Here is a 25,948-nt window from a genome sequence, read left to right as displayed (position 1 = left end):
TGCAAAGGGTCAGAGTTTTAACATTCTCGTGACTTCGAAGGATTGTGTTGCAGATGTAATGTGATATTACAATTGTAAGAGGGTAAAACACTACGTAAAAATGAACTTCTGGAAATGGCATTAGTATAGTCAGCACAATGCAATATTTTAGTTCTTGTCGCTTTTTATCCTCTTGTTATCATCGTAGCATATCTTTCCAAAGTTTTCTTTTGAGTCTCGCTATTATTCATTACGGTGGACACGAGAAGGCAACGTGATATCTGAACAATGTTATTTGATTCATATCATTTTTCAAAAAAAACAAAACAACTTTGAAGTATGTTTTAATATTCTAGTCGCTTTATGAAAAATTTCGCAAATCTAAATTTTAAGTTGTTGCTTTACTAGTATTTATTTATTTATGTTTGTTTCTTTTGTTTATTTATTTATTACTCGTTCCTTCCTTTCTTCTGTCATTCCATCGTTGTTGTACATTGTAAAGAACTTATCGTAAAACTAGATGTGATCTAGGCCTGTTAAGCAGTAATACGGTTGTTACCAATGTGTACAGTTTTGGGAGTGTATGAGATTGCCGTGTGGTTGCACGAAAAAGTCCAAGAAAATAAACCACTTGTTATGAGCTATTTGTGATTAGTTTGTTATATCATAAGTTTTTCTTTATTTCGTGTAAAGTGTTGGCAGAACACATTATTCGTGGTCATCTCCCAAATTTGCTTTAGAGAAACAAAATGTCGTTTTGTAGTTTTTTGTGTGTGTTTTTTACACACTGTGGTATTTAAATGCCAAGACTTTAAATCGCCAACGCGTTATTTTTTTATGTCTCGCGTCTGTTACCTTTCCTGGTATTAGCACTTCTCTCCCGCTCTTCCCAGCTATTTGTCTGGATATTTCTCCTTGTCACCAGCTGATCTTTTGCTTTTAAACTAGTTTAGAATGTGTCTGCCTTGTATCTCATAGAAAGTAGTCCCCGCAGCCTCACCCTTACATAAGCAGCGGGAGTTGGTCGAATTTGCAACAGGGCAAATACCGTTACTGTGGGAAACGTTTGCAACCTTGAAATTGGAGTTAATGCTCCGAGCTTCGAAATCCAATGCTCCCTGAAAGATATTTGGCGGAAACAAAGGGTCCTATGACATATTAAATTGTTGAATTAACTCCTGTATGCTAAAAATCTCAGATATTTCTGTAACTCGTTTTATTATATCAAATTTACAATGAATTAAAAATCTTATTCGTCCCACGCATTCATAAGACATAGGGATCTCATCTGCAACAGATACTGACTACGTGCAAATTTGTCGGGAACCTCCAGATCGGAAACTGGGGCATGGATAGAATGTAACGACCCAGCTATTTTGCAACTCAAAGGTCGAAGACTGGTATCCGTAACGGAAAAGCCTCCGGATAGATTGCATGATATATGTAGAAGTTGGTGAGTGAGTAGAACGCTGATGAAATTGTCCGCATAACACGCACTGTCAACTTAATATCAAGTATTTTCCGTTGAATTACTCCCTAGAAAGGTCCATTGTTTAGACGTAACCCAAGCCTGGATATACGTCGACTTCAACGAGTAAGTTGGTAGGAATGGTTTTCTTTTGACATATGCTTTCTCCAGTTCTACACCTCGCTGGGCTCAATTATTGTATTTTCTTGCACACTTGATGTGCTACGTATAAATGGGCCCAATTTGTTACCGCCATTCAAAGGTTGAAGAAAAAGCAATTAATAGAAATTGGTCGGCACTGTTCTCTGAATGCCACGTAGCCGGCGGGGTCTACTACATTTAAGATTGCGTTAACACATCTCCTCACCCTCACTCCTCTGTCAACGGTGAAACGGCAGCCATTGCCATCTTCAACGTAACTCATTATCAAGGTACGTTCCAATATTCAAACTTACGCAAACCCTTTGATTTTTAACAGCAGACTTTAAACAAATGTATTATAACTCATATATATGTAGTATTTTTAAATCGAATTTCTGTAGAACTGACCTCACGATGCGAAAAGGACATTGGCTCGAGTCCAATACGATGTGTATGTGTGTGTGCCTTGAGATAGATTTGGAGTCACATTCCTAACGCGGCAGGAATTGACGAACTTTGAACTTTTTATTTTTTCCATCAAGATGGTGACGAAAGAGTTTAGAAGTCGGGAAGTTCATCTTTTTTGCTCTTATTTATGAAATATAACTTCTTGACCGTTATTGGTTTATGCATATTGGTATTTTCTTCAACGTACTTTAGTTCTGGGAATTACTAGTATTAGGTAACCGCCAATTATATTGATACAAAGTGTAAACAGAACAGGATTTGAACTACATGTGCTAAGTTAAAGTAGGTAAATATGACTTAGTAATACTGTAACAATACTACATACACCTGTCCAAACTTATCACGTTGATAAGCTATTGATAAGCTTCGTAAAATTGTCAATATATTTTCTAGAATTTATCACAAATTGACGATGAACTACAGGGTTTGCAAGTGCTTTGATGGAATATTTTTTTTACAAACCCGAGACAGTCGATCGACAGACAAGTAAGACTGGTAAAACAAACAAGTCATATAGACCATACGTCGGTGAATTTAATTACGTGTCACACTCATTCCAAAAACGTGATCGTCTAAAATGCATAAATTCTCGTCATTCAGAGGCAAGGATTTCAATGACAATTGTTGCACAGACAGTTACTAGATTTCAATTGAGACGAATCACAGTCGTATAATGTAAAGTCACTGACCTCGAATACCAAAACAATTGACTGAGCAAAATTATCCCTCGTTGTTTTTTTTCAGTCAAGTCATTAAAATTTGAAGTTGTCCTTCTTAAGTAAGATATGCAAACAACGGTGTATGCTGTCGACGATCGTGATCGATAAGAACGACACATAACGTTAGATTGGGTAGCTCCCGGGGGTTATACTAGTACTGTAAAGGAGGTTATGTATTGGGCGAATCGTACACGTGTACCTATGTTACTATAATTGATTGAGTGAGTGGGCGAAATGAATGGTTATTAACATCCAGTGAACATACCTTTATTCACATCGTGTCTGTTTTTTTCAAAGCCTGCCATCGGTGGAGACACTTACTATATATTGCAGCTGGTGAACCGCTTCCAAGATTATTTCTAAAATGCAGCTTCATAAAGCTTGGAGACGACAGTGTCATCTTCTCTTGGACATTTTCCTGGGATGTCTACTCATTTCTGTAAGTGCACAGCCAATGGACAGTAACCAAGACAACGTGAAAATTGAACTTAGATTGGCTGAAGGAAAAACCCCTTATGAGGGAAGAGTTGAAATTGCTGTGAACGGAGTTTGGGGGACGATATGTGATGACTACTTCTCTATAAACACAGCAAAGGTTATCTGCAATGAACTTGGATTGAGTGGCGCGGAGGCTTTCTATTACGGTGGCTATTATCCCGCCGGCAATACCGAAGGTAAGCACTTCACTTCACTTCACTTTACTTCACTTCACGTCACCTTTAAGCTTATACGATCCAGAAGAATTCAAATAAATAAAAAAATTGAAGTGTTCGGTCTTGGCAAAGTTGTAAAATTCCCATTTACCACTTACACACAACAATTTAAAATGTCGAAATGTGTGAAGGTCATCTCAACGTTATGTTCAGCAGTAACATCATCGTGTTCGTGTATGAAGCCGCAGTTGAAAAGTGTTTGCCTGCACTATTCAGAGAAACATGAAGCCACAGTTGAAAAGTGTTTGCCTGCACTATTCAGAGAAACTTGACCAGAGAAACCTTGTCAAGTTCAAGTGGTAAAACCAATACAATACACATATGTTTACTCAGTGCAGGGGAAGGCACGCTGCCAACGCCACACAACCATAATACTCCACTCCTCAAGTCCCTCCTCGGAGATTTGCAAGGAAAACAAACACTTTCTTGCGTCTGAGAGAATATACATGTAGTCATACAGCTCTTTTGAAGCATTTCTTCGGTTTTTGGACACTTCGTTTTGTTTGTAACCATAGAAACGTAACACTAACCGTCCAACTTGAAACAACATTTAAAACGATGATTCGTTCCTATATCCGTACGTTCTACTCTTCCCTATTTCAAAGCATCGACATGCAATAAACGGGTATAAAAACGTGGTATAAAAACGACCATTTTCTTTACTTTTTTCAATGAGTTTGATTCGTCTTTTACTTGAAAATCATTTGGTTCTCATTTCTTCGGACTTTAGTTCGAAATGTATATAACTTATCTTTACTTCCATCTGTTACGTCTACGTCAGTTCAAGAATACAGATGTCTATTTTCAAGGCAGTTCCGAACGTCGACCTCTAAACCCAATTGCACCCGTACTGAGGCTGTGTACTAACACAGTGGTGATTGACTTTCACACGTTGTCCATCCAGACGTCCCGACCTTTGCAGTCTATCACGCAACCAGTGTTCCGTTTATACGTACAGCCACACGTAATCTTGCTTTTAATTCTTTATTTGTATGCATGTGAAATTATTTACCGTAATTTCACGGGTGGAGTTTATAGTTATTTGGGGGTAATTTTTGCGGCATGGTTTTTCATTGAAAAGTACCTATATCTGCAAACTTAACCATACTTTAACCATCTTGTTCTATTCGGAACTCAAACTGCCAAATGCATAAATCGGATTTGATGACAGAATTTATCCTACACATAAATAATGTTGAGGAAAGTCTATTACGTCATCAACTATGTTTACAACACCTGAAGGTGTTTTGATGCCACCGAAGGCATGCATCGAAATTAGCATTACACTTAGAATGATTTACTCATAGACCCTCCACCATTTGGTCTATGGTTTAATCGTGGTTTAAGTACATGTGTAAGTATTTTCACCCTAGTTAAAAAGCTGATAAACTTTGGACTCTAGCTTGTGTCTCTTTCATACACAATCAGATACAATGAACATATTGATTACAACACCTTTTGTACGTATATATATATATACGGTAGGAAACCACCCATACATGCAATATTATGTGTCCCTGTGGTCGGAAGTGGGCTCCTGTCTACAGTACTAGCAAACAGGTTTAATATTGCGTAGCACGTTTGTCAATAAAGAGCTAAACATTTCTTCATTCACCCTGGGGAAGAATGAAAATGCAAACAACAAATTTGAAGTGTGAGCTCTAACAACAAATTAACGATTTCGCCGGGTAAACTTCGACTTTTTATTTTCATTCCTTGAGGATCATTTTCATTTAAAGAATGAAAACACGAGGAAAACGTTCAAACGCAATCACTGTAAAAAATCGACAATTTCGGTAAACTTCAACATTTCAGTCGATCTTTGCTTTTTTCTTACAAATTTCGTTTGGTTCTTCAGTACCCTAGGTTCAGGACGTAACGTCGAATGGAACGTGATAAACACCAACTTTTATAATAACAGGCAATGTTCTATTTATTTATATCTGGTTGAATAAAGATTCAATAAAGATTCAATTCAGCTCTTGTTGATTTCTTAGAGTACACCCCAAGGCAAGGACATTTTTGTCTCACCAATGCATTGGAAGCTTCATGGTGTATTTGAAAATTAAAATGAATTACGTATTTGCTGTTTCCTGCCTAGGTTGTGAGTTTTAACCTTTAGATTAGAGAGTAGTTCCGAATATATTCACAGGTACGAAATCACGTCTACTGTGTTACCCCCTTCCGATAAGTGAACGATAGTGAACATTTTCTGACAATTTTCTTTATTTTTGGTAAAATATCTTAATAAAGGATGCTAAGGTGGTTTTTTTTTGGTAAAACTAACAGATTCAATAACTGAAAGTTAATATACCGTGACGACTGAACAAGAATAGTGCTAATATTATGTTAACTACTTTGTCACGCTGTGAACTTCTAAAACTTGTATATCTTTCATCTACTCGTAATAATAAGCCAATTTTAGTGCCTGTGTCATTTTAACTTGAAAGGATATGCGTGTTTAAGAGGTACAATTTCCTGTATTATTATATTATGTTAAAAACCATACATTTGGAAATATAGCCTGCATTTTTATTACATTTCGTTTTGAATGGAGAATTAGTAAAAGAGGGACACGGTCGATTAGCACTTATTTCACCGATGCAGTAAGGTTCAGTCGGCCATCTTACAAGGTTCGTTAGCTCGGAGGCAGTGTTTACGTGTCTACGCTGTGCCTGGTCAAATAAAGAACGTGCAGTTATTCTCCTCGACCGTCTCAACGTTCCCAAACAACTTTGCCGTCTGTGACTGCAGGAAAACAGGGCTTGTCCCTTGTTGACCCCGCCGACTGTCTGGTTTTAATAAAAAGAATGGATGCATTCTATTTTAAAGGACATTCTACTATCCTCGGACAATTTGTCTGGTTTTGGCCTTTAAGAAGACTAAATAATTAATATGGCATTTCCTCTCAAGTTCTTTAAGGGTGATTTCTTGTCAAAAGGAGGGTTGTTCATTGCGCCCACGCACCTGTATGTTACACAGAAGAGACATTGCAAGGTAAAACATGTGAAATTAACAGACGCTAAGAGGTGTTATAATTATATACCATTATAATGTTCATTTCTGTACGCCTGCATCAAAGGTGGTCGCATTCGTTATGGCTGTATAGTACTTTCCAGTAATATTAGAAGTGCTAGGTTTTGGAGAGAGACCAAAACAAGAAGATTACAATATTATAATAAAAACGTTGGATTCTACATGTATGATTATATGGCATGGATGGAGAACTCACCAAGTTAAAATTATACATGTTTGTATAAATAAACACTGTGTAGTTTTCACAACGTTCAGGACCATTTTCATTATTCAAGTAATCAATGCTCTGCCATACTGGAACCCCCCCCCCCACCCCGTCACTACCACATCCACGAACACCATTTATCAGTACTCCCATCAGAAACCGTATCCCAACAACCATAACCACCTCTACTACTACAGACATCAACAGTACCGTCATCGTCGTCATCGTCACCCACCATCACCATCATCATCATCATCATCATCACCACCATCATCGTCGTGGTGGTGGTGGTGTCATAGTCACCATCATCATCATCATCATCATCACCATCATCACCATCAGCACCGCCACCACCACCAGCACCACCATAACCATCATCACCACCACCTCCACCACCACCACCACCACCATCATCATCATCATCATCATCATCATCATCATCATCATCATCATCATCATCATCATCATCATCATCATCATCATCATCATCATCATCATCATCATCATCATCATCACCACCATCATCACCATCGTCATCACCGTCACCACCGCAACCACCACCAGCACCACCATAACCACTATCATCATCATCACCATCATCGTCGTGGTGGTGGTGGTGGTGGTGGTGGTGTCATAGTCACCATCATCATCATCATCATCATCATCATCATTATCATCATCATCATCATCATCATCATCATCATCATCATCATCATCATCACCATCACCACCACCGTCATCACCGTCACCACCACCAGCACCACCATAACCACCATCATCATCATCATCATCATCATCATCATCATCATCATCATCACCATCCTTACGTAAAAGCTACAACCCTTACTACTAATGTGTATAATTTTTTTTATGCCTTTCACTTCTTTGCCGAAGTTGATGAGTCTAAATTTAGTGATATTGCCTTATATGGACTCCCCTTTATCCGGGTGCAGAAACAACAAACACTTTTAATAATGTATATCCTTTTTTTAGGCCAATCCAAGCAATAAACATCGAAGTAGATGAAGACTGGTTTAAATGTCTGGTTCAATTATACATGTCATTGACCGTGTTTAAATTTCAAAACGCTACATATTTGACCCATACACAACAATATGGGCATGTTGGCATTAATTGGTTTTACTGTTGTCGTTATATTCACATCCATCCTCCGTAAGATCGACTGCTTTGCTCGTGGCATGCGGGTTCTTACGGCGAGTGAATTTTAATTTACCGTATGACCATGGCAGTATATAACCCAACAATCAAAGCTATCATGCTACCGTGGGACACAACACCATCAATCACTGCTCACAGCTGAACATACATGACTGATCAAATGGGGTATCAAAATCAACCAATACAAGGTTGAGAGGCGTAATGAAATGAACATGGTGAAATGGATCTTGTTCAAAGAGCGTACCATACCCTTCAGCTCCCTGAATTGCTCACCCTCTGTTCCACGTCAAGCGTTCGTGACCGCAAATCCCGGTATGCGATTCAGGGATATGGTCTAACAGGTGTGATCCTTTTCTAACACATATTCTCATTTTCTCTTGTTCGAAAAACACGACAAATCAGTTTCTCAGATTTCAACGTTTGTAATATCATTTATCGAGTAGTCGCAAAGTCTTGTTATGTAGTTCGGCATTAATGTCCCATTTGGTACCATGGTAACGCCCTACTCACGGTAACGTCTTAGTTCATAGCCATGAGAACGTCCCACTTATACGGACCATCATCATAACGTTCAAATTACGGCCATGGTAATGCCCCAACAGTAGTCTTAGTAACTTCCTCCTATTTGCAACCATGGTAACGTCTTGGTTGTGGCCATAATAACGTCCCACTTCTGAGTCTGGTAACGTCTCAGTTTTAGCCATGATAAATTCTTATATGTATTGTCCCATCGTCGTCATGGTAACCCTTTTACTGTGGAAATCATAATATATGCCAAAGGTTCAGATTCAAAACACATATGGTTGGCATGATTTTAAAGTCCTGCCATGATATATCCCAGTGATTGAATACATTCTAGATTTACAATATACAAAATTTAATGTTACAGCATGTATTCACATAAAATGTGATAAACTCTGACTTTTGAGTATTCCAGACACGTGGGAAATGTGTGTTTTTCAGCTTTGCGGCTATAAAAGTGTGTTTCTTTCCTTCATTTATTTAAATATTCGATTATTTGATGGCGTTGATGAAGCTCACAACATAAATCTACTATAAATGAGACAGCACCAGAGAAATTAGAACTAGTGACTACACAAGGAATGATAAAAGTACGTTATTTTTATTACTTTAAACTCAGAGTTTGTTCTCTTCAAAGTCAACCGAGAAAGACCTGTTACGTGGGAAGTATAGAGACGCACGTAATGTCTTTAGGTCAATGTACTACTAAAACCAGAGAGAGCTGGAATACTCCATATGTGTGTATTTGGTGATTTTTTTTATGATAGAATGAAAATAGGGGAGTTGTCCCCGTTGTAAAACGTACCACAGGCAAGTAAGAAGAACGTACTTATCTCTGCGGTAACAGTAAAATACACCTTTGAAGGAGGCGAGCACGGGAACATACAACTCTGGCCAGTGAGAATGACGGGGTGGTAGGGTAGTAGATGGGTAGGGTAGTATGATGTTTATCCTTGGTTGGTACATGCAATATGCTATGATGTTTATCAACTAGTCTGTAAGATATGACATTTATGCCAAGCTATCAACTGAAGCCTAACACGGCTGACCAACACTACGTATCTTATAATTTTTCTATCAATCTCTCTTTTGGAAATACGTGATAATACATACAGTAACTTTCGTTTGAAATTTACACTATTTTAACGAAATAAACATTACATCTATTGGAAATCAGTACCTAACACAGATAACCAAGTACCAATGATGGCCCATTTCTTTTATCCCAGACTATAACACCGGTAAGACGGATGTCTCAGTCTAGCCACACTTTCAGACTGGAAAATAAAAGGTCAAAGGTCAACTAACACATCTGTTTTTACCAGTCCGAGGATTGGTGAGAGAGTCTACGACTTTGTCCTTTGTCAAATCTGAATGGGTAACACTAGTAGCTCGAGTTGAAAGAGACAGGGATCAAAAGCCATGACCCTCTTACATCGGTATTGAAAGATGGTAAAAAAAAAACAGAGCGAAAAAAGTGTTTGGACTGCGTGCGATTTTTTTCAGCAAACAGACGTCAAATATTAAACTCAGAAGAACGCTAATGCCAGATTGGTAACGTGTTACGATGATTACTAGCCGGATCAACTCGCTTTCAGAGGTATTTCCATTGGTCTATGATATACAGGGACAGATAAAAGTTATAGTTAGTGGCATAGTTATGATATAGGTCAATTTGTTTACGTCATGGGTACACAATGGAAGCACATGCAACAATTTATTAACATAGTTTCACATTGGTGCTACTTATTTTTCATGTTAATGACCCTTCTTCTGTCTGCATGTCGGTTTTATCATTGTGGTGTTGCCATAACGATGATCTGAGATTTTGAAGCAACGGTAGTACGGCTTACATTACTGCATAATGTAGCGTTTTGTGTATATTGTGCTTCTGCCTAATGGTGGAACTACATGTACTGCCCAGTGATGGAAACAGTGACAGAAATATAAAGTAACCTGGACACGTGCATGGGGATAACTTTGTACATTGAAAGCCCCATAATATTATTCCCCATATATATATATATATATATATATATATATATATATATATATATATATATATATATATATATATATATATATATATATATATATATATATAGTAGCATTTATTAACTAGTTTGTTTTAGCACCAAATACCTATTACAGAATTTCCAATGAAGAAATGTAGTTTAAATTTTTTTTTATAGATTTTATATATATATATATATATATATATATATATATATATATATATATATATATATGTGTGTATATATACATATTCTTTGATTGAACTTTTATTGATTTGTGAGATTGATTGGTTGATTGATTGTAATTTATATTTGAGCCTATCATTCGTTTAAATATGCAGTGAGCTATTTTGTGTGTCTCTGAAACTGAATCCATGAGGGCCATGCCACAATAAAGCCACAAACAGTATCACTGCAGGTGGATAAATAGATTTATGAATCTCTGCATGAGTTTTTTGCCAGTTAATTAATAAGTTGTGCGGTTGCTCTGTTAATATTCATCTGATGCATTCCGTCACCATGGAAATCATTATGATTTAACACGTCCTATACTGTGTATCAAGGTTTCCAAAATGCTAATTTTGTCTCTTGGGTGGTCCAGGCCTACACTACTGAAACCACACGAATGTTGCTGTGGATATTTCATCAGCAAAAGTCGATACAACAAGTCCAAACTGACTATCATTTTACTGATTGCATTCGAGATGTTTATAATATCAACATTAGACACTCGTGCGCTGTTTTCATTCTTTTCAATTCAAATTGTATACCTACAATCATTAAATACGGGTACATTGCACACAGCTAACAGGTTGTTTTTACAAAAACTCGCCGACACACGGATACTCTTGAATTAAGGATCGTAATTTCACCTCAGGTGTTGTTCGTACAGATAATAGATATGTCGTGGTATCTTGACATCTGGAGACCGTTTGTCTCAAACTACAACCGCTTAACGTAACACGAACAGTTTTAATTATATTTCTTCCACATTTGAGCCGTTAAATATTTGTCTTTGTTAGTGGAAACGTTGTAGGTCGAGTTTTGTTTTGAGTTCATTTACCCAAATTGTAGTGTTTTTACCTGTCCCTTACACAAAGACCTACCTACCAAACGAGCTACCTACTCAGGCAGGCACGCACGCACACATGCATACATACCTACATACATACATACATACGCACGCACGCACGCACGCGCACACGCACATACATACATACATACATACATACATACACACACACATACATACCTACATACATACATTCATTCATACATACATACATACATACACACACACACATACATACATACATACATACATACATACATACATACATACATACACACATACATACATACATACATACATACATACATACATACATACATACATATCAAGTTCATAAGTACATTAAGTATATTTTCTCATAGCAAAGTGGTTTTTTTTTTAAATTCCGGCATACACCGCGTCACTTATCATACACGTGTGGAAACCGTTGTCCTAATAGAAATATATGAAACTAAAGTCATTAAAAGGCCAAGAGGTGTACACAGGATCACCCAGACAAAATGTTTGATTACAGATTATCAGCAAACTGACGCGAACAGTTTTACGGATCCGTGGCAGTGGTTTACAAAGGTAGAGGCATATAGAGGAAAGCCATACAATTGCTAATGGGGGGTTTGGCACGGTTGACTACCATTACTAAACGGCCACTTGAAACGTCGCAAGACCACATAAAAATACCCGACATACCTGCTTCTCTAATACCATGACAATTTTCTTCCCAGCTACTATTGCTGTTTTTCCTTTTAGATATAATCATCACTATTTTTCAATTAAGATTATCAAATTTCATGCATTCCAGTTGGAAAACTTGACAAGCCAACAACGATAAGTCATAGTGAGCTGCATACACAAACTGCATACTTTTGATAGGAATCTCTGGCAGCCATTGTTAGTTGCCCAAAGTTTGACTCCATCTTGGTTGGTGTTTCCATTTTTCTGACTCTTCGAAGCCGCATAAAAATGGGACTTGGTATTACTATTTTTGTATCGAATGTGCAGTACAGTTTTTTCATTTACAATATTTCATATATTCCCACAGTCCATTTAGACGCCACACTTTTTTTTGTGTTGCATGGCACCTCAGACCACTAAAAAATCGTTAGTGGTCTGAGATGGCACATTCAAAGCCAGTTTTTTTTATTCGTCCACCACTGATAAAAGGATTAATTTTTTGTATTCAACTGCTGTAATGTTTGTATAAAATCATGCTGCAAATATCGTAGAAGTAAAACGAAGTACTGAGGCGTGTTTGACATCACGTGATACTATTGATAGGTGATTGTACCAAGTCTGGGTCAGACGTAAAGGTCACCGTGACCTTGTATTGAAAGGGCATACACAGAGTCGAGGTAAATGAAGTTACATGCCTCTGTGATAGATTAGATATCACTGAAATGAAACACCAGATCAAACTAGAGAACAAGTGTTTGTATAACGTAGAATATACTCCTTAAACGTTTGCTGTTACTTTGCTCATGAAAATTCCAACCTATTCTCAGTTAAAATGAAGAAACAAACCAAGTAAACGTAAAAATTATGGAAATAGGGGTAAAAATTATATCAAAATGAAACCATTTTTTATATAGAATCCAATATGGCCGCCAAATACTATGTCATGAAAACAAGAGAGTGAACCCCAGTTTCTTTATTATTTCAAAAGGCCAGGAACAAACTTTCAGAGAATAAAAAGAACTTTAATTTTCAAGAAAATTTGTCCCTGAGGCGCATTCTACCTAACGACATCAAATGAACAAAAAGCTTGACAGCATTTCTGAATTGAACCGTTTCTTACATTTCTGAGTAATCTCTGATTGATGTCAAGTGATTCCTCTGTTAAGATTAATCTAACCATGGTAACAATCTATATGTTCATATTTTCTTCTCTGTAGACAAGATCTGGCTCGACTCACTGCGATGTCTAGGTAACGAAAGCAGTGTGGTATATTGTGCCCATCAGCCCTGGGGTGTGTCAGATTGCTCCCACGAGGAAGATGTCGCTGTACGCTGTAAGTCATCGCAATTATCGAGACAAACGTGGAGCCCGGCTCTTACAGCGCCAGTAGTAACGGGAAGTGGGCAAGGAAATCAACTTGTAGAAGACCAGGAAAATGAGGAGGAAGGACAAGAAAATGAAGTTGTAGAACAAGGAAATGAGGCTAGTGTAGAGGAAAATACTAAAAAGGTGAATAAAAAGAAGAAACCGGTAAGACATAATATATCATCGTGTATGTGGTATAAAAGAGTCATTTTCGTAGAAGAAACTTGGTGGGATTGGTGAATCAGCAACGACATGTACACAGACCACCAATCAGTGCCAGCTTTATATCTAGTGATACTGGAGATCCGAGATACATCATTATGATCATGTTCATACATTTTATCAACGGTATTCTGGTGTCACAAAAATACTGGAGATACATGCATTGAAACATAATAGTCAAATGCAATGTAAGTCAGATTGGGCTCTGAATAGGGCTAGGCATAATGCATGTAAAATGCGAACGACAGGCCCATTTGATAGCGAGTAAATTGACGATAAATTCTTTTCAACATGATACATTTTGAACATTTTATGGCATGTCGTTCGTCTAAAACTAGTATGAATGACCAGCCTGTGGTTCTGCGAGTGAAGGTATAAATCGTAAAGATGCTGTATAGAACCTAGACTAGTCTAAAACTAAAGACCTTTATCTTGATTCGCAGGTCCCTGTTCAGAGGACGCCAGCAGATTTGGCAGGTCTTAAGGTCCGACTCCGAGGAAAGAGTACACCGCATCCCAAATCAGAAGGCTTCGTCGAAATATATTACTATAAGCGTTGGAGACCTGTCTGTGGAGATGCGTGGGATATGCGAGACTCTCGTGTGATTTGTGGCCAACTAGGTTTTAGCGAAGCCTTGCCGATCAAAGCAGCTGAATTAAAGTAAGATAGTAACCATGGTAACGAGGGTTTCTAATACATCGTGCTGCAGTCTTGTCAAAGTTGTGTAATAGTCGATTTCCGGTTCCAAGATGCATTGCGCGAGAGGGCGGCTTTGATGTTGTTATTGTTAGTCTTGTTTTGTCTTTAGTACGCTTGAAATGACATTTTTATCAGGAAATGATGGAAAAACATGTTGACTTCTTTGATTATGAGTGATTTTATATAACAAAGACTAAACGCCATTAATGATAGAGAGATTTTACGGCTGAACCCAGGGTACGGTCAGGTGACAACCAAACCCCTCAGCGCGTACACCATAGTCGATTTTCCGGTTCCAAGATGCATTGCGTGAGAGGACGTCGCTTATGTTGTTAGATTCAGTCTTGTTTTGTCTTTATTACATTTGAAATAACATTTTCATCATAACATGATGGAAAGACATGTTGACCTCTTTAATTATGAATGGTTTTATAGAGCAAAGACTGAACGCCATCGATGACAGAGAGGGATTTTACCGGTAAACCAAGGGTACCGTCATGTGACAACCACCCCCCTTAGTAGCGCGTGCAAACCCCTCCGCGCGTACAGAATATACATGGCATTGTATGGAGAGACGCGCAATGCATCTTGGAACCGGCAACAGGTCTATTATGAAAGGGATTGGATAGCCCAGAACCTCCAGAGCATCGAGACGGAGACTCCCTACGACCTCTCATATCACCTTCTCGAGCTCTTCCTCCTATAAATTTACACCCAAGATACTATGAAACTTTCTTTAAATATTATAACCCTATGTATGACGTGTTGTTTTGTAAAGTATTTTATATGCGAGACATCAAACTACCTACTCTCTGAGTCATGATGGCCGGTGTGTGAAAGACCTGGTGGAGATGGACGGAGGATGAGGGGGTCATCATGATTAGAAATGAGTGATGGGGTCTGAGACTTTTTGTTGGCCCGATGGAAAAACAATCCACCGACCACACCTCCCCCATCTGAGAAACTGACCAGTCCCTAATCATGAATCACGTTATTGAAAAAATACTATTCACTGTTCAGACTTCATGTTACATGTAAATTTGTCTTTTATAGTCAGATCTCCATTCATACAGTACACAGGCCACTTCTTTATTCTCAAAATATGTAGGAAACAAGAATATTAATACATTCTATTTCTATTTTTCCTCTCAGTAATGGTGTAGGACATCGTGTAAATCACGCTATGCTAACCAATTTTAGTTGTAGTGGTAACGAGTCAACCTTACAGGAATGCCCCAGCTTCATTCTACCACACCGCAAATACTGTCTTTCAAAAGAAGCCGCAGTAGCAAGGTGTGAAAGGGGTAACTTTGTGGAGGATTCCAGGGGTAGAAAGGCGACTGGCGATCCTCAGTATGTAGGTGACGAAGCAGTGGTATGTATTATATTATATTACTGCGAAACATGTGCTATTGTCAAAAACTAGCGCAAACTAACACTATTGTAGTTACATGTCACGTGGTAGATTGCACAAGTTGGTGATAATAGTTACAGACAGAGTTACATATATACATGTAAGCATCCTGTAATCAAGATAGTGTAAACACGTTGAATGTGACTAACTTGAGAGAAAAAATATTGAACCACCCTACTGTGCATGTGAGTGTAATAATGCCAACGTTCATTGATAGCTTTCTGCAATAATAATTTTGGTTTGTTTGTTTGTTTGTTTGTTTGTTTGTTTGTCTGTTTGTTTGTTTGTGTATGTGCATAGACTTCCCTGCGTGCTAGATTCCTAATAGCTGGTCTGCGCGCCACTGTCGTATCTGTATAATATTGCAAAAATACGGCGGGGTTTCAGAGTTCGAAATAACCCCCAAGCTCGACAAGAGACAACGAAACATACCGGCTCTTTGAGGCGCGCAAATATGTCAACTTTCTTTTCCTGTCAACTGTTATAAAGAAAGTCATTCTTTAATAGAAAAGTACATCAGATGATCTTTTCAAAAATAATGCAAAACTTCGGGGTATTTTGCTAAATAGCGTTACGGTACAATTATTTACATCGTAGGACGATAGGACAGACTACGATCATCAATACCACAGGAATGACAAGATCCTTCACACTGAAATGTAACCCAAGTTATCTCTGACTCCCCTTTTTACATACTAACACTAAATATGCTTTTACTTTTCGTTCTTTATCTCGTAGAAACATCGGATTATGAGACTCAAATCTGGGGCTCAGCTTGGTGAGGGAAGGGTAGAAATCTATCATAATGGAGAGTGGGGGACACTTTGTGGTCATCGGTTAACCATGAACACAGCCAATGTTGTCTGCAGAGAGTTAGGTTTCGGTACAGCCAGGGAAGTCTTCCTAACAGCTGCGGGTTTTGGTCAAGGTATGGATTGACATGTATACACTACAACGCAATGATATTACAATATGAGACGATACAATGTAATTAAATGCTATTGCCCAATCATTTTCTTCGTTCAGCCAAGGAAAATACGAGTGACCCAGAGGGCTTTGTCACTACGAGTCGATAGACTAGTCCACAACCCTTAGGTCACGAGTATTTTCCGGACGAATGAAGACAAATATTGGAGAATAACATAATGATACGATACAATGTAATAAGATGCATGTAGTGTGAGTAGCGATAAAAAACACAACACAACACAACACAACACAACACAACACAACACAACACAACACAACACAACACAACACTGGAATACTAACTCATAGTAATTTGATATCTTCCTATTTATTTTGCAGGTACTGGTCCAGTATGGCTAGAGGATGTTCGCTGCACGGGTGATGAAAATTCCATTTTAGACTGTCCTTATTTGTTCTGGACCAATGGCATAGAGAGTTTTGACCCATACTGTTCCAACTCCCATGATGCTGGCATCAAGTGTCATGTTCCTGACCAAAGAGGTAGACTTAAGGTGACCGCTTTCGTTTGTGTTGTTTAAGTCACAATTATGTTATGTTATCTCTCTCTCTCTCTCTCTCTCTCTCTCTCTCTCTCTCTCTCTCTCTCTCTCTCTCTCTCTCTCTCTCTCTCTCTCTCTCTCTCTCTCTCTCTCTCTCTCTCTCTCTCACTCTCAGCCACTCTCAGCCACTCCCCCCCTCTCTCTCTCTCTCTCTCTCTCTCTCTCCCTCTCTCTCTCTCACTCTCAGCCACTCTCTCAGCCACCCCCCCTCTCTCTCTCTCTCTCTCTCTCTCTCTCTCTCTCTCTCTCTCTCTCTCTCTCTCTCTCTCTCTCTCTCTCTCTCTCTCTTTCTCTCTCTCAGCCTCTTACAGTGTTCTGTCTATTTTTGGTCACTAGTTTGTTAGTTTACCACTTTGAAATTAGTTAAAATTATTTAAAGGTATTTAAATCATGCTAATCAGTTTACAGAGTGTCTAAGTAACGTTCCTTTCATGTGTCATTCCTGTATAGATGCCATGCATAACAATTCAAACCTTTTCAGCATTGTATGAAAATATTGACACATATCTTTTTACTTTCTTCTTGTGTGATTTTCATGTCATTCATACTCATAGCTAAGTTCATCCATCACATTAACTATGCACTTTGCATGAAAAAAAAGCACAGCTCAATCCTACTCTGTGCTTACAATAAGCGATGGACCCCAGCTCTAAACGCAGGATACAGCGGCATGGTGGAAAGTGGTGTATAATATTTGGAAGTGAAACAATGAAGCTATGCTAATGTCAAGCTTGCCTGTATTGAAAAAAAAGCCGAAATAAGCCGACACAAGCACGAAATAAGCCGAAACACGCACACAAAAAACCGTGTCCTGCTTTGCCGTCCTCTTATTGCCGAGCACTTGGTCGTGACCAACTCACCCTTGCACAGTGCACGTCGAAGGTCATAGTTCATATCATGTTTATTCACAATGCACGTAACAACTGCCTTCTTCATTAACTTGAAAAGTCGAAGTAAGATCCACCCAGTAACTTATCAAATAAAAGACTGAAACTATTTAAAGAGATAACTAATTTTAATTTGTTTATAATTATAGTTTCAGCAAGATTTGTGCTCTAAATTTTAGAAATGAACAATTTTGGTGGCTTGAAACATAATACCAATGCAAACTACAAATACATGTTTGATAAAGGATGGTGGATGAAATTAATTTGTTGTTAAATGTAAATGCACCCATAGGATAGTAAATATTTCCGAAATTAACTTGTAACCTTACTAACTAACTAATTAGAAACACTTTATTGATTCCTAATTCATCATTTCATAATATTTTAGTAATCTTTTCATAACATGTATAATTTCACTTAACAACAGTTGCTAAGTTACGGTAGTTCTACAATAACAATACTTGTTAAGTTACAACAGTTCTACAATAGTTGCTGAGTTACGGCAGTTCTACAGTAGTTGCTAAGTTCCAACAGTTCTACAATAGTTGCCAAGTTACGGCAGTTCTACAGTAGTTGCTAAGTTCCAACAGTTCTACAATAGTTGCTAAGTTACGGCAGTTCTACAAACAAAATTTAAGTTGGACAGAATAAAATGTTTATATTCATTTGAATCGAATCGAAAATTCTATTAGAAAAAGTGAAAATGTATATATGCTGCAGTGGAGTAATAAAGAAGGCATTTGTTGCGTTGTCTGACTATAAGATGCATACTGATACACAACAGATCAAGGCAGTGGGTGGTCGGACCAAATTGGAGGGTCGTTTAGAGGTACAGCATGGTCGGACATGGGGCTCTGTTTGTAGCGATAGTTGGGACATCATTGCTGCCAAAGTGGCCTGCAGACAACTCGGATATGGACACGTACTACAGGAATTGTCTGTAAGTAGTAGAATATCGTTCCTAGAAAGAAATTTTAGGGAGTGATGGTGATGATAGTGGTAGTGGGGATTAGGGTGTTGCTAAGGGTGGTGGTGGTGATGATGATGATGATGATGATGATGATGATGATGATGATGATGATGGTGGTGGTGGTGGTGGTGGTGATGGCGGTGATGATGGTGATGATGATGGTGGTGGTGGTGGTGGTGGTGGTGATAATGATGACGATAATCATCACGATGACAACGTGGTGACAGAAACCGTCGCTACGAGTGTAATATGGACGTCAAACAGTTGTAGAAGTGATGCGGAGTGCAATGAAATATTAAATGATTTGTTTGTAAATCCCAGGTCATTGATTTATGCACCTTGCACGTAGGTAACATACATGACCAGACATAACAAGACACGGTTCTTTATATCAACAGATGTAACATGTCCATCTCATACTGGTATTTCATATATTGCAATTATAGTGCTGTTTGAAATGTATTCTAAACATGCAAGCGTCTTCTTTCACCCTCTTTAGAAAATAACTTACTTTGGTGGCGATGATTCACCAATAATTATGAGTGGTGTCAAGTGTCGAGGTGATGAACTGTCACTGAATCAATGCCAACATGATGGATGGGACAACGTCCAATGCTCAGATCACAATATTGCTGGGCTTATTTGTACAGATGGTAACTGAAAACTTTACTTATTCCCACCTTTTCTTTCTATGTGTGTGTGTGTGTGTGTATGTATGTATGTATGTATGTATGTATGTATGTATGTATGTATGTATGTATGTATGTATGTATGTATGTATGTATGTATGTATGTATGTATGTATGTATGTATGTATGTATGTATGTATGTATGTGTGTGTGTGTATGTATGTATGTATGTATGTATGTATGTATGTATGTATGTATGTATGTATGTGTGTATGTATGTATGTATGTGTGTGTGTGTGTGTGTGTGTGTGTGTGTGCGTGCGTGCGTGCGTGTATGCACGATAATACTATAAAATTATCATTTCGCCATTATCTTACACATACCATGCATACTGTCCAAGCAATGTATTAGCATCTATGTCATACAGATAGTAATGCATCGTAATCGACTGTTCTGCTATTTTTAAGCTGGTCTTCCTGACCTGGTGCCAAATGCCAAATTGATTGAAACATCAGCCTACACTGAAGATCGCCCTCTACCAATGTTGGTATGTGCTATGGAAGAGCATTGCACATCGTCATCGGCTTATACTTACAGTCCAGGTTCCTATGAGTTTGCCTTCGGTACCAGGAGATTGCTACGTTTCTCAAGTAGTATCGCAAATCGCGGTACGATTGACTTCAGACCAAATCTTCATAAACTTTACTGGGAATGGCACCAGTGTCACGGGTAAGTTCTTGCAAGTTTTCGCAGAGATTAAAATATTTTCTGCATCCATAATACGTTATTCATAATTCAGTGTGGGCCTTGCACTCGGATCGTTTCTTCAACTAAGACATTGGGCAAATTTCTACCGTCTCCATTAGACTTCTAACCAATAGCTTTATTGGAAACCGTTCGTACTATCTCCGTCAGACTAAGTTCTAACCAACTCATTCCCACTTCTAACCAATAGGATTATCGGACGCATTTTCTACCATCGCCGCCAGGCTTCCAACCAATAGGGTCAACGGGCACATTTCTACCATCTCCGTCAGATTTCCAACAAATAGGGCCATTGGGCACATTTCTATCGCCGTCAGATTTTAAACCAATATGATTACTTTTTACAAATAATGTTATTACTTGTCATGTCAATGCATAGATCAAAGTGAATACGCTAAAATATGAATTAATTTATTCAAATATTTATTTAGATAAAAAGATTGTCTTATAAGTTGGACTTTGTGATTTTACTATTGCAGACATCATCACAGTATGGAAGCATTTGCTACCTATGACATCACTGATGCTGAGGGCACAAAAATAGCAGAGGGACACAAGGCTAGTTTCTGTTTAGAAGACTCACACTGTGATCCTGGAGTGGCTCAGTTCTATAAATGCCAAGATTATGGTGACCAGGGTATCTCTGTAAACTGTATCGATGAATACAAACATAGTATTGACTGCCAATGGATTGATGTCACAGATGTACATGCAGGGCAGTTTTTATTAAGGGTAAGAAACTCGCCACCACCACCATCGTGTCCTCAAAAGTGTATTTTACCATATAGACAATGGACGGTGGTAGCGTGTCCATGAACATGCTATAGAAACCGGTTAACCTGAAAGAATGTTGTCTGTCTTGGCAAAAATTTTGCTTTGTTTAAGCTCTATTTTATCCCTGGCACGACTATTTAAGTGAAATTGTTACATTTTAATTTTGTTACATATTAATACTGGGTATCAGATGCGAATCACCTGAAGGTAGTTTGTGTAAAGAAAACGTAACAATCATGGTATTATGTTTGTAGTGGTTGATGGAATGTAGCAATGTAGGTAAAAAACTTTACAAATTCATGCGACATTCTGTTTCCTGCTAAGTGCTGATTGTAATAAATTGATATTTATGTATTTTAAATATTGTTTTGTTCGTATCTGTAGGTGCACGTTAATCCACACAAACTTGTTGCAGAGTCGGACTACTTAAACAATGAAATTCTATGTAATTTCTACTACAATGGTGTGGAGGGACGGGTTACTGGCTGCAGATTTGGTATGTTAATGCTGATATGATGTCACTGAATCCCGAGAGTCAACTTTGTAAATTCATAAACAAGACACAGTTGGACTAGCCCTGCTTGCAAACAAAGTACGGGACTCAATTCTGACGTTGTCCTTATACATCGAAAGAGACAATGTCAGATTCGGGTTCCTACTTACTCCATCCACATCAATAACCGCACACCATAAACAAAACATCATAAGCTGTATTGTGCATGCACAAAGTCATATGTGCCTTGTAAAATTGTGTCGTATAACACTTCCACACGACAGACCTGTATAATTCACATAAAATGAGTGATTAAGATGTTTTCTCAGTATGCAAAAAAATGACAAATGTAGAACTACCATTATACCTTGCACAGGTTATTGTCGGTGAACAGAAACCATGGATTATATACCCTGGTCGTTCTACGTCACTGCAACCTGTGTGCACATCACTTGTTACGTGGTGCTTGAAAAATGAGTCAAATCGTTCAAAATTTTTTCGTGATTTTTCATAAATTTTGTCTGAGAAAGTATAACTATGTACCTCCCTATTATTTTTCTTCATTCAACTGGAAAATACTCGTAGCCTAAGGGGTTTGTCCCCATGAGTTTACCGACTTGATAAGGCCTCGGAAGAAAAACATTGGGGGATATCATGTTGGAAAATGTGGTCTTTCCTGGGGGGTCACTTTGCCTTTGATCATCGAAGCTGAAGGGCAGTTTGAGAAAACCCGCTCTCAACTGCAAAACAGTGCCCTCTATGTCAGTTAATAATGACTGCTCCCTAATGTCTAAGTATTACATTTCTAATAAACTTCTTTATTTTTTATTCCAGCTAACGATGACTAATCCATGACAGTGACAAGATACAAGAAAGTTTCGAGGACCAGTAAGGAGCCAAGAATTATTAAATTTACACATTTTTTTTAATTGTGAAACTAGATATCTAGGTATATGGTGCTTTTTTATACTGAAATACCCCAAACTACCCTCAGTAAATATTTGATAAAGAATGACATTTATTTCATTATAAGTTATATGTAATATTTTAGATAGATTTCAATTGATTTATATTGCAATCACACAATATCGCATAGTCCTACCATGTGTATTTAATACAGCACATTTCAAGTTATCACCCACCATATGTGTTTGATACATGATAGCAATTTCTTGCTACATTTTGCCTATTATGGAAGAAACTATTTAAATGTATTGCAACTTGATGTAGACACGTGGGCGCCGATGTTTTGATGTCACCATTTTGATGTCTTAATGTCTGGCAGGTTAGTTCATTTCATTTGGACAAAATGTAGCAAGAAACATTCATTCAATCTTGTTATCTTCAAAAGTGTGGCATGTGCAGTTTCTTATTGGTTTCTGCGCAGTTGAACAGTAACTTGAAACGGGCTGTAAGATATGTGCTCAAACCAGTATAGAATATATTGTAATAAACTTACGTTGTTACGTGAAGTAACAAAGTGTTTGAAATTACATTGTGAAATTTATACACATCACTCGTTCTGTTATTAGTTGAAATTTTAGAATACATATAGTAACTCAAATTACTCAGAGAGTATTTTTGTGATCGAGAATGCGTTGTTTTATCCTCACTTGCAATATTGAGTTATGAGTGACAGAGGTGGGAGGCATTTTCAGGCTCATGCGAAATAAAATAATTTACAGTAAATTATGATCTTGTATGATGTATAATGTCATAGCCAATCATTATCATTTGTGTGTTATGCAAATCGTGTCTACATGTAGCCAATCATTATCATTTGTGTGTTATGCAAATCGTGTCTACATGTTCATAACTATAACGTCAGCAGGCCAAAAAGAGAGCAACCAGATAATGAATATTACATTTTGCAGACAAAAGAGAAATTTCCCGCCAAAATCCAGGCAGTTTTGTCTTGTTTTTCATGTATGTTCTTTAAAATATATAGAAAAATATGGAAATTTAATTCTAAATAAACATGGCAACGTTTCCAAGATCATTTACGTTTTTTTTACAAACACAAGGGAACTGTTTATGACAAACTCACTCAAGGTTCAACTCAACCGAACTATTAAAATCCATGGAGCACTATTGGTCAGTATTATTAGTGACATCATCTCTGACCTTGCAACCCGTTCCTTCCAGATATACACTTTTCAAAGGCGATCTTTTTCAAATCAAATTCTTCATAGATTGATTTAAAAATAGACTCTCTGATTCTGTTTTATTTAAACAAGCACTAGAAGCTAGCCTCACCTGTCACTTTCTTTTTATCAAGTAACCATTGGCAAAGAAATGTTAACTAAAATTTGGGTAATTGCTTATAAAGAGAATTTGTGTCTGTTAATAAATGGTCAATATTATCTGTAGGTGGTGTTGTGACAAGTTGAAATCTTGAGCGAGAGTTTTGATTTTGAATGTGTCTCCCGTTAAAAACACTAGTTTATAACTAATATCATTTTCTATCAGACAACGAAAAAATATTCACTGAAAATTGTTAAAATGCCAATAAGTAGACATTATACATTTTTATTCAGAGTGGATCAATTTTATCCATGAATATTACAGTAATTAGTTGAGGTCATGATCACTGTTGAGGGTGCTGATTTTTGGGTACGGACCCCAAAATAAATTATTTGATTATTGTACCATTTCATGTATGCAGCTACACCACTATGTTTACCCACAGGTGATTCAATACTGTTCAGGATGTACGATATTATGAGTTAGTTATTGTATTTAACAAAACATTTTCAAAAAACTTCCAGTTACAGCTAGTGTAGCTTTAAGATACTGCAGCAAAAATGAAGACTTTTGGAGTTGTGGTTGTTACTGGAAGGTTTGAACCATTAACTAAATCTTTGACAGCACAGCTCCTTGTAGATTTGCCGAATTACTGTATTTTTTTTGCCCTTTTCTCTCTATTATTTGACTCTGCTATTGAATACATATTTGTTTTTCAATTTTTGTTGAATACTTAGCAAATATTTGGTGAATATGATATGTACAATTTCAAAGTGATTTGCATTCTCAATTTTGAACTCCACACAAATTTTTTATTCGATTTGACTTTTATGTATAGCTATATTCACCTTTTGTTTTAATGTTTTATATCTTTTCTTTAATAAATGTCTTATTCTGTCTTATGGTTCGGGAGCTTTTTGTTTTAATGCACATGCTTTGACAGTTTCAATCAGTCTGTCTGTCTGTCAGTCAGTCAGTCAGTCTGTCTGTCTGTGTGTCTGTCAGCCAGTCAGCCTGCCTGTCTGTCCCATTCTCGCAAACCAGAGGTTGACCACATTCACTTACAGCGTCGTAAATTTAATCAAATCAAAACCTGAATGGGTTTGAACCCCCACTGCAGTGGTAACACGCAAGTGGTTTAACCACTTAGCCACTGACAACCCTGCCATGTGACACATCACATCTCATTGACTACCCTCATCTTTCATCCAATAGAGCAATAGGGTGACTTTCAGGGCAAAGCTGCAAGGGGACAGTTCGTTCAAAGTTTATTGCTTCAAATCAAACACACACACACACACACACACACACACACACACACACACACACACACACACAGACCACCAGTCATTTTACCATGCTATAGCACTTCTGAATCACAGTTCAGTTGCATTGTAAAAACAACCGGTTTGACATACTAGTACAAACTAATAACAAAATTTATTGGCATCCTTGGCAATACAAAATAAATAAATTATCCAAACCATGTATATTTCAGATTATTCACATCTCCAAAGATAAATGAAAGTAACGCTAACTATATTTATCAAACATTGGGCAGTTCATATACCTGTAATTTCCTTTTTGGAACCACTTTGTTTGAAAATTAAAGCAACTTCAATCACCCAACACTTTGCCATACAAAAGTTTGTTCCTGGTTCTTTGTAATAAAAAATGAGGGTCTACAAGATAATCAACATTACTTTTCCATTAACTTAACTTAACACAGTATTTGGTGTATAATTTTGATAACATTTTGACCTGA

The 25,948-nt window shown here is 37.6% G+C and overlaps 1 protein-coding gene across 1 annotated transcript; it reads left to right on the top strand.

Annotated features, from left to right (window-relative positions):
• The first annotated feature begins 1,536 nt into the window (after positions 1 to 1,536).
• LOC144446512 (lysyl oxidase homolog 3A-like) lies at positions 1,537 to 24,981 on the top strand. The gene is made up of 13 exons (XM_078136290.1): positions 1,537 to 1,573; positions 3,073 to 3,449; positions 13,407 to 13,609; positions 14,221 to 14,438; positions 15,630 to 15,852; positions 16,630 to 16,819; positions 17,200 to 17,372; positions 19,092 to 19,247; positions 19,777 to 19,930; positions 20,375 to 20,636; positions 21,152 to 21,404; positions 21,831 to 21,942; positions 22,774 to 24,981. Exons 2-13 carry the CDS (start codon positions 3,140 to 3,142, stop codon positions 22,785 to 22,787), a joined length of 2,268 nt encoding a protein of 755 aa, XP_077992416.1. The 5' UTR covers positions 1,537 to 1,573; positions 3,073 to 3,139; the 3' UTR covers positions 22,788 to 24,981.
• The last annotated feature ends 967 nt before the right edge of the window (positions 24,982 to 25,948 follow it).

The sequence above is a fragment of the Glandiceps talaboti genome, chromosome 15 (assembly GCF_964340395.1).
Source record: "Glandiceps talaboti chromosome 15, keGlaTala1.1, whole genome shotgun sequence".
In the NCBI taxonomy this organism is placed as follows: domain Eukaryota; kingdom Metazoa; phylum Hemichordata; class Enteropneusta; family Spengelidae; genus Glandiceps; species Glandiceps talaboti.
This window is presented reverse-complemented; position numbering and strand designations above follow the sequence as displayed.

What these genes read in the sequence shown, in the direction of transcription:
- LOC144446512 (XM_078136290.1), top strand. Translation starts at nt 3,140, where the DNA reads ATGCAGCTTCATAAAGCTTGGAGACGACAGTGTCATCTTCTCTTGGAC. An exon ending in AGCTGCGGGTTTTGGTCAAG is followed by an intron (nt 16,820 to 17,199) that starts GTATGGATTGAC and finishes TTTATTTTGCAG; the next exon opens with GTACTGGTCCAGTATGGCTA. An exon ending in ACCAAAGAGGTAGACTTAAG is followed by an intron (nt 17,373 to 19,091) that starts GTGACCGCTTTC and finishes GATACACAACAG; the next exon opens with ATCAAGGCAGTGGGTGGTCG.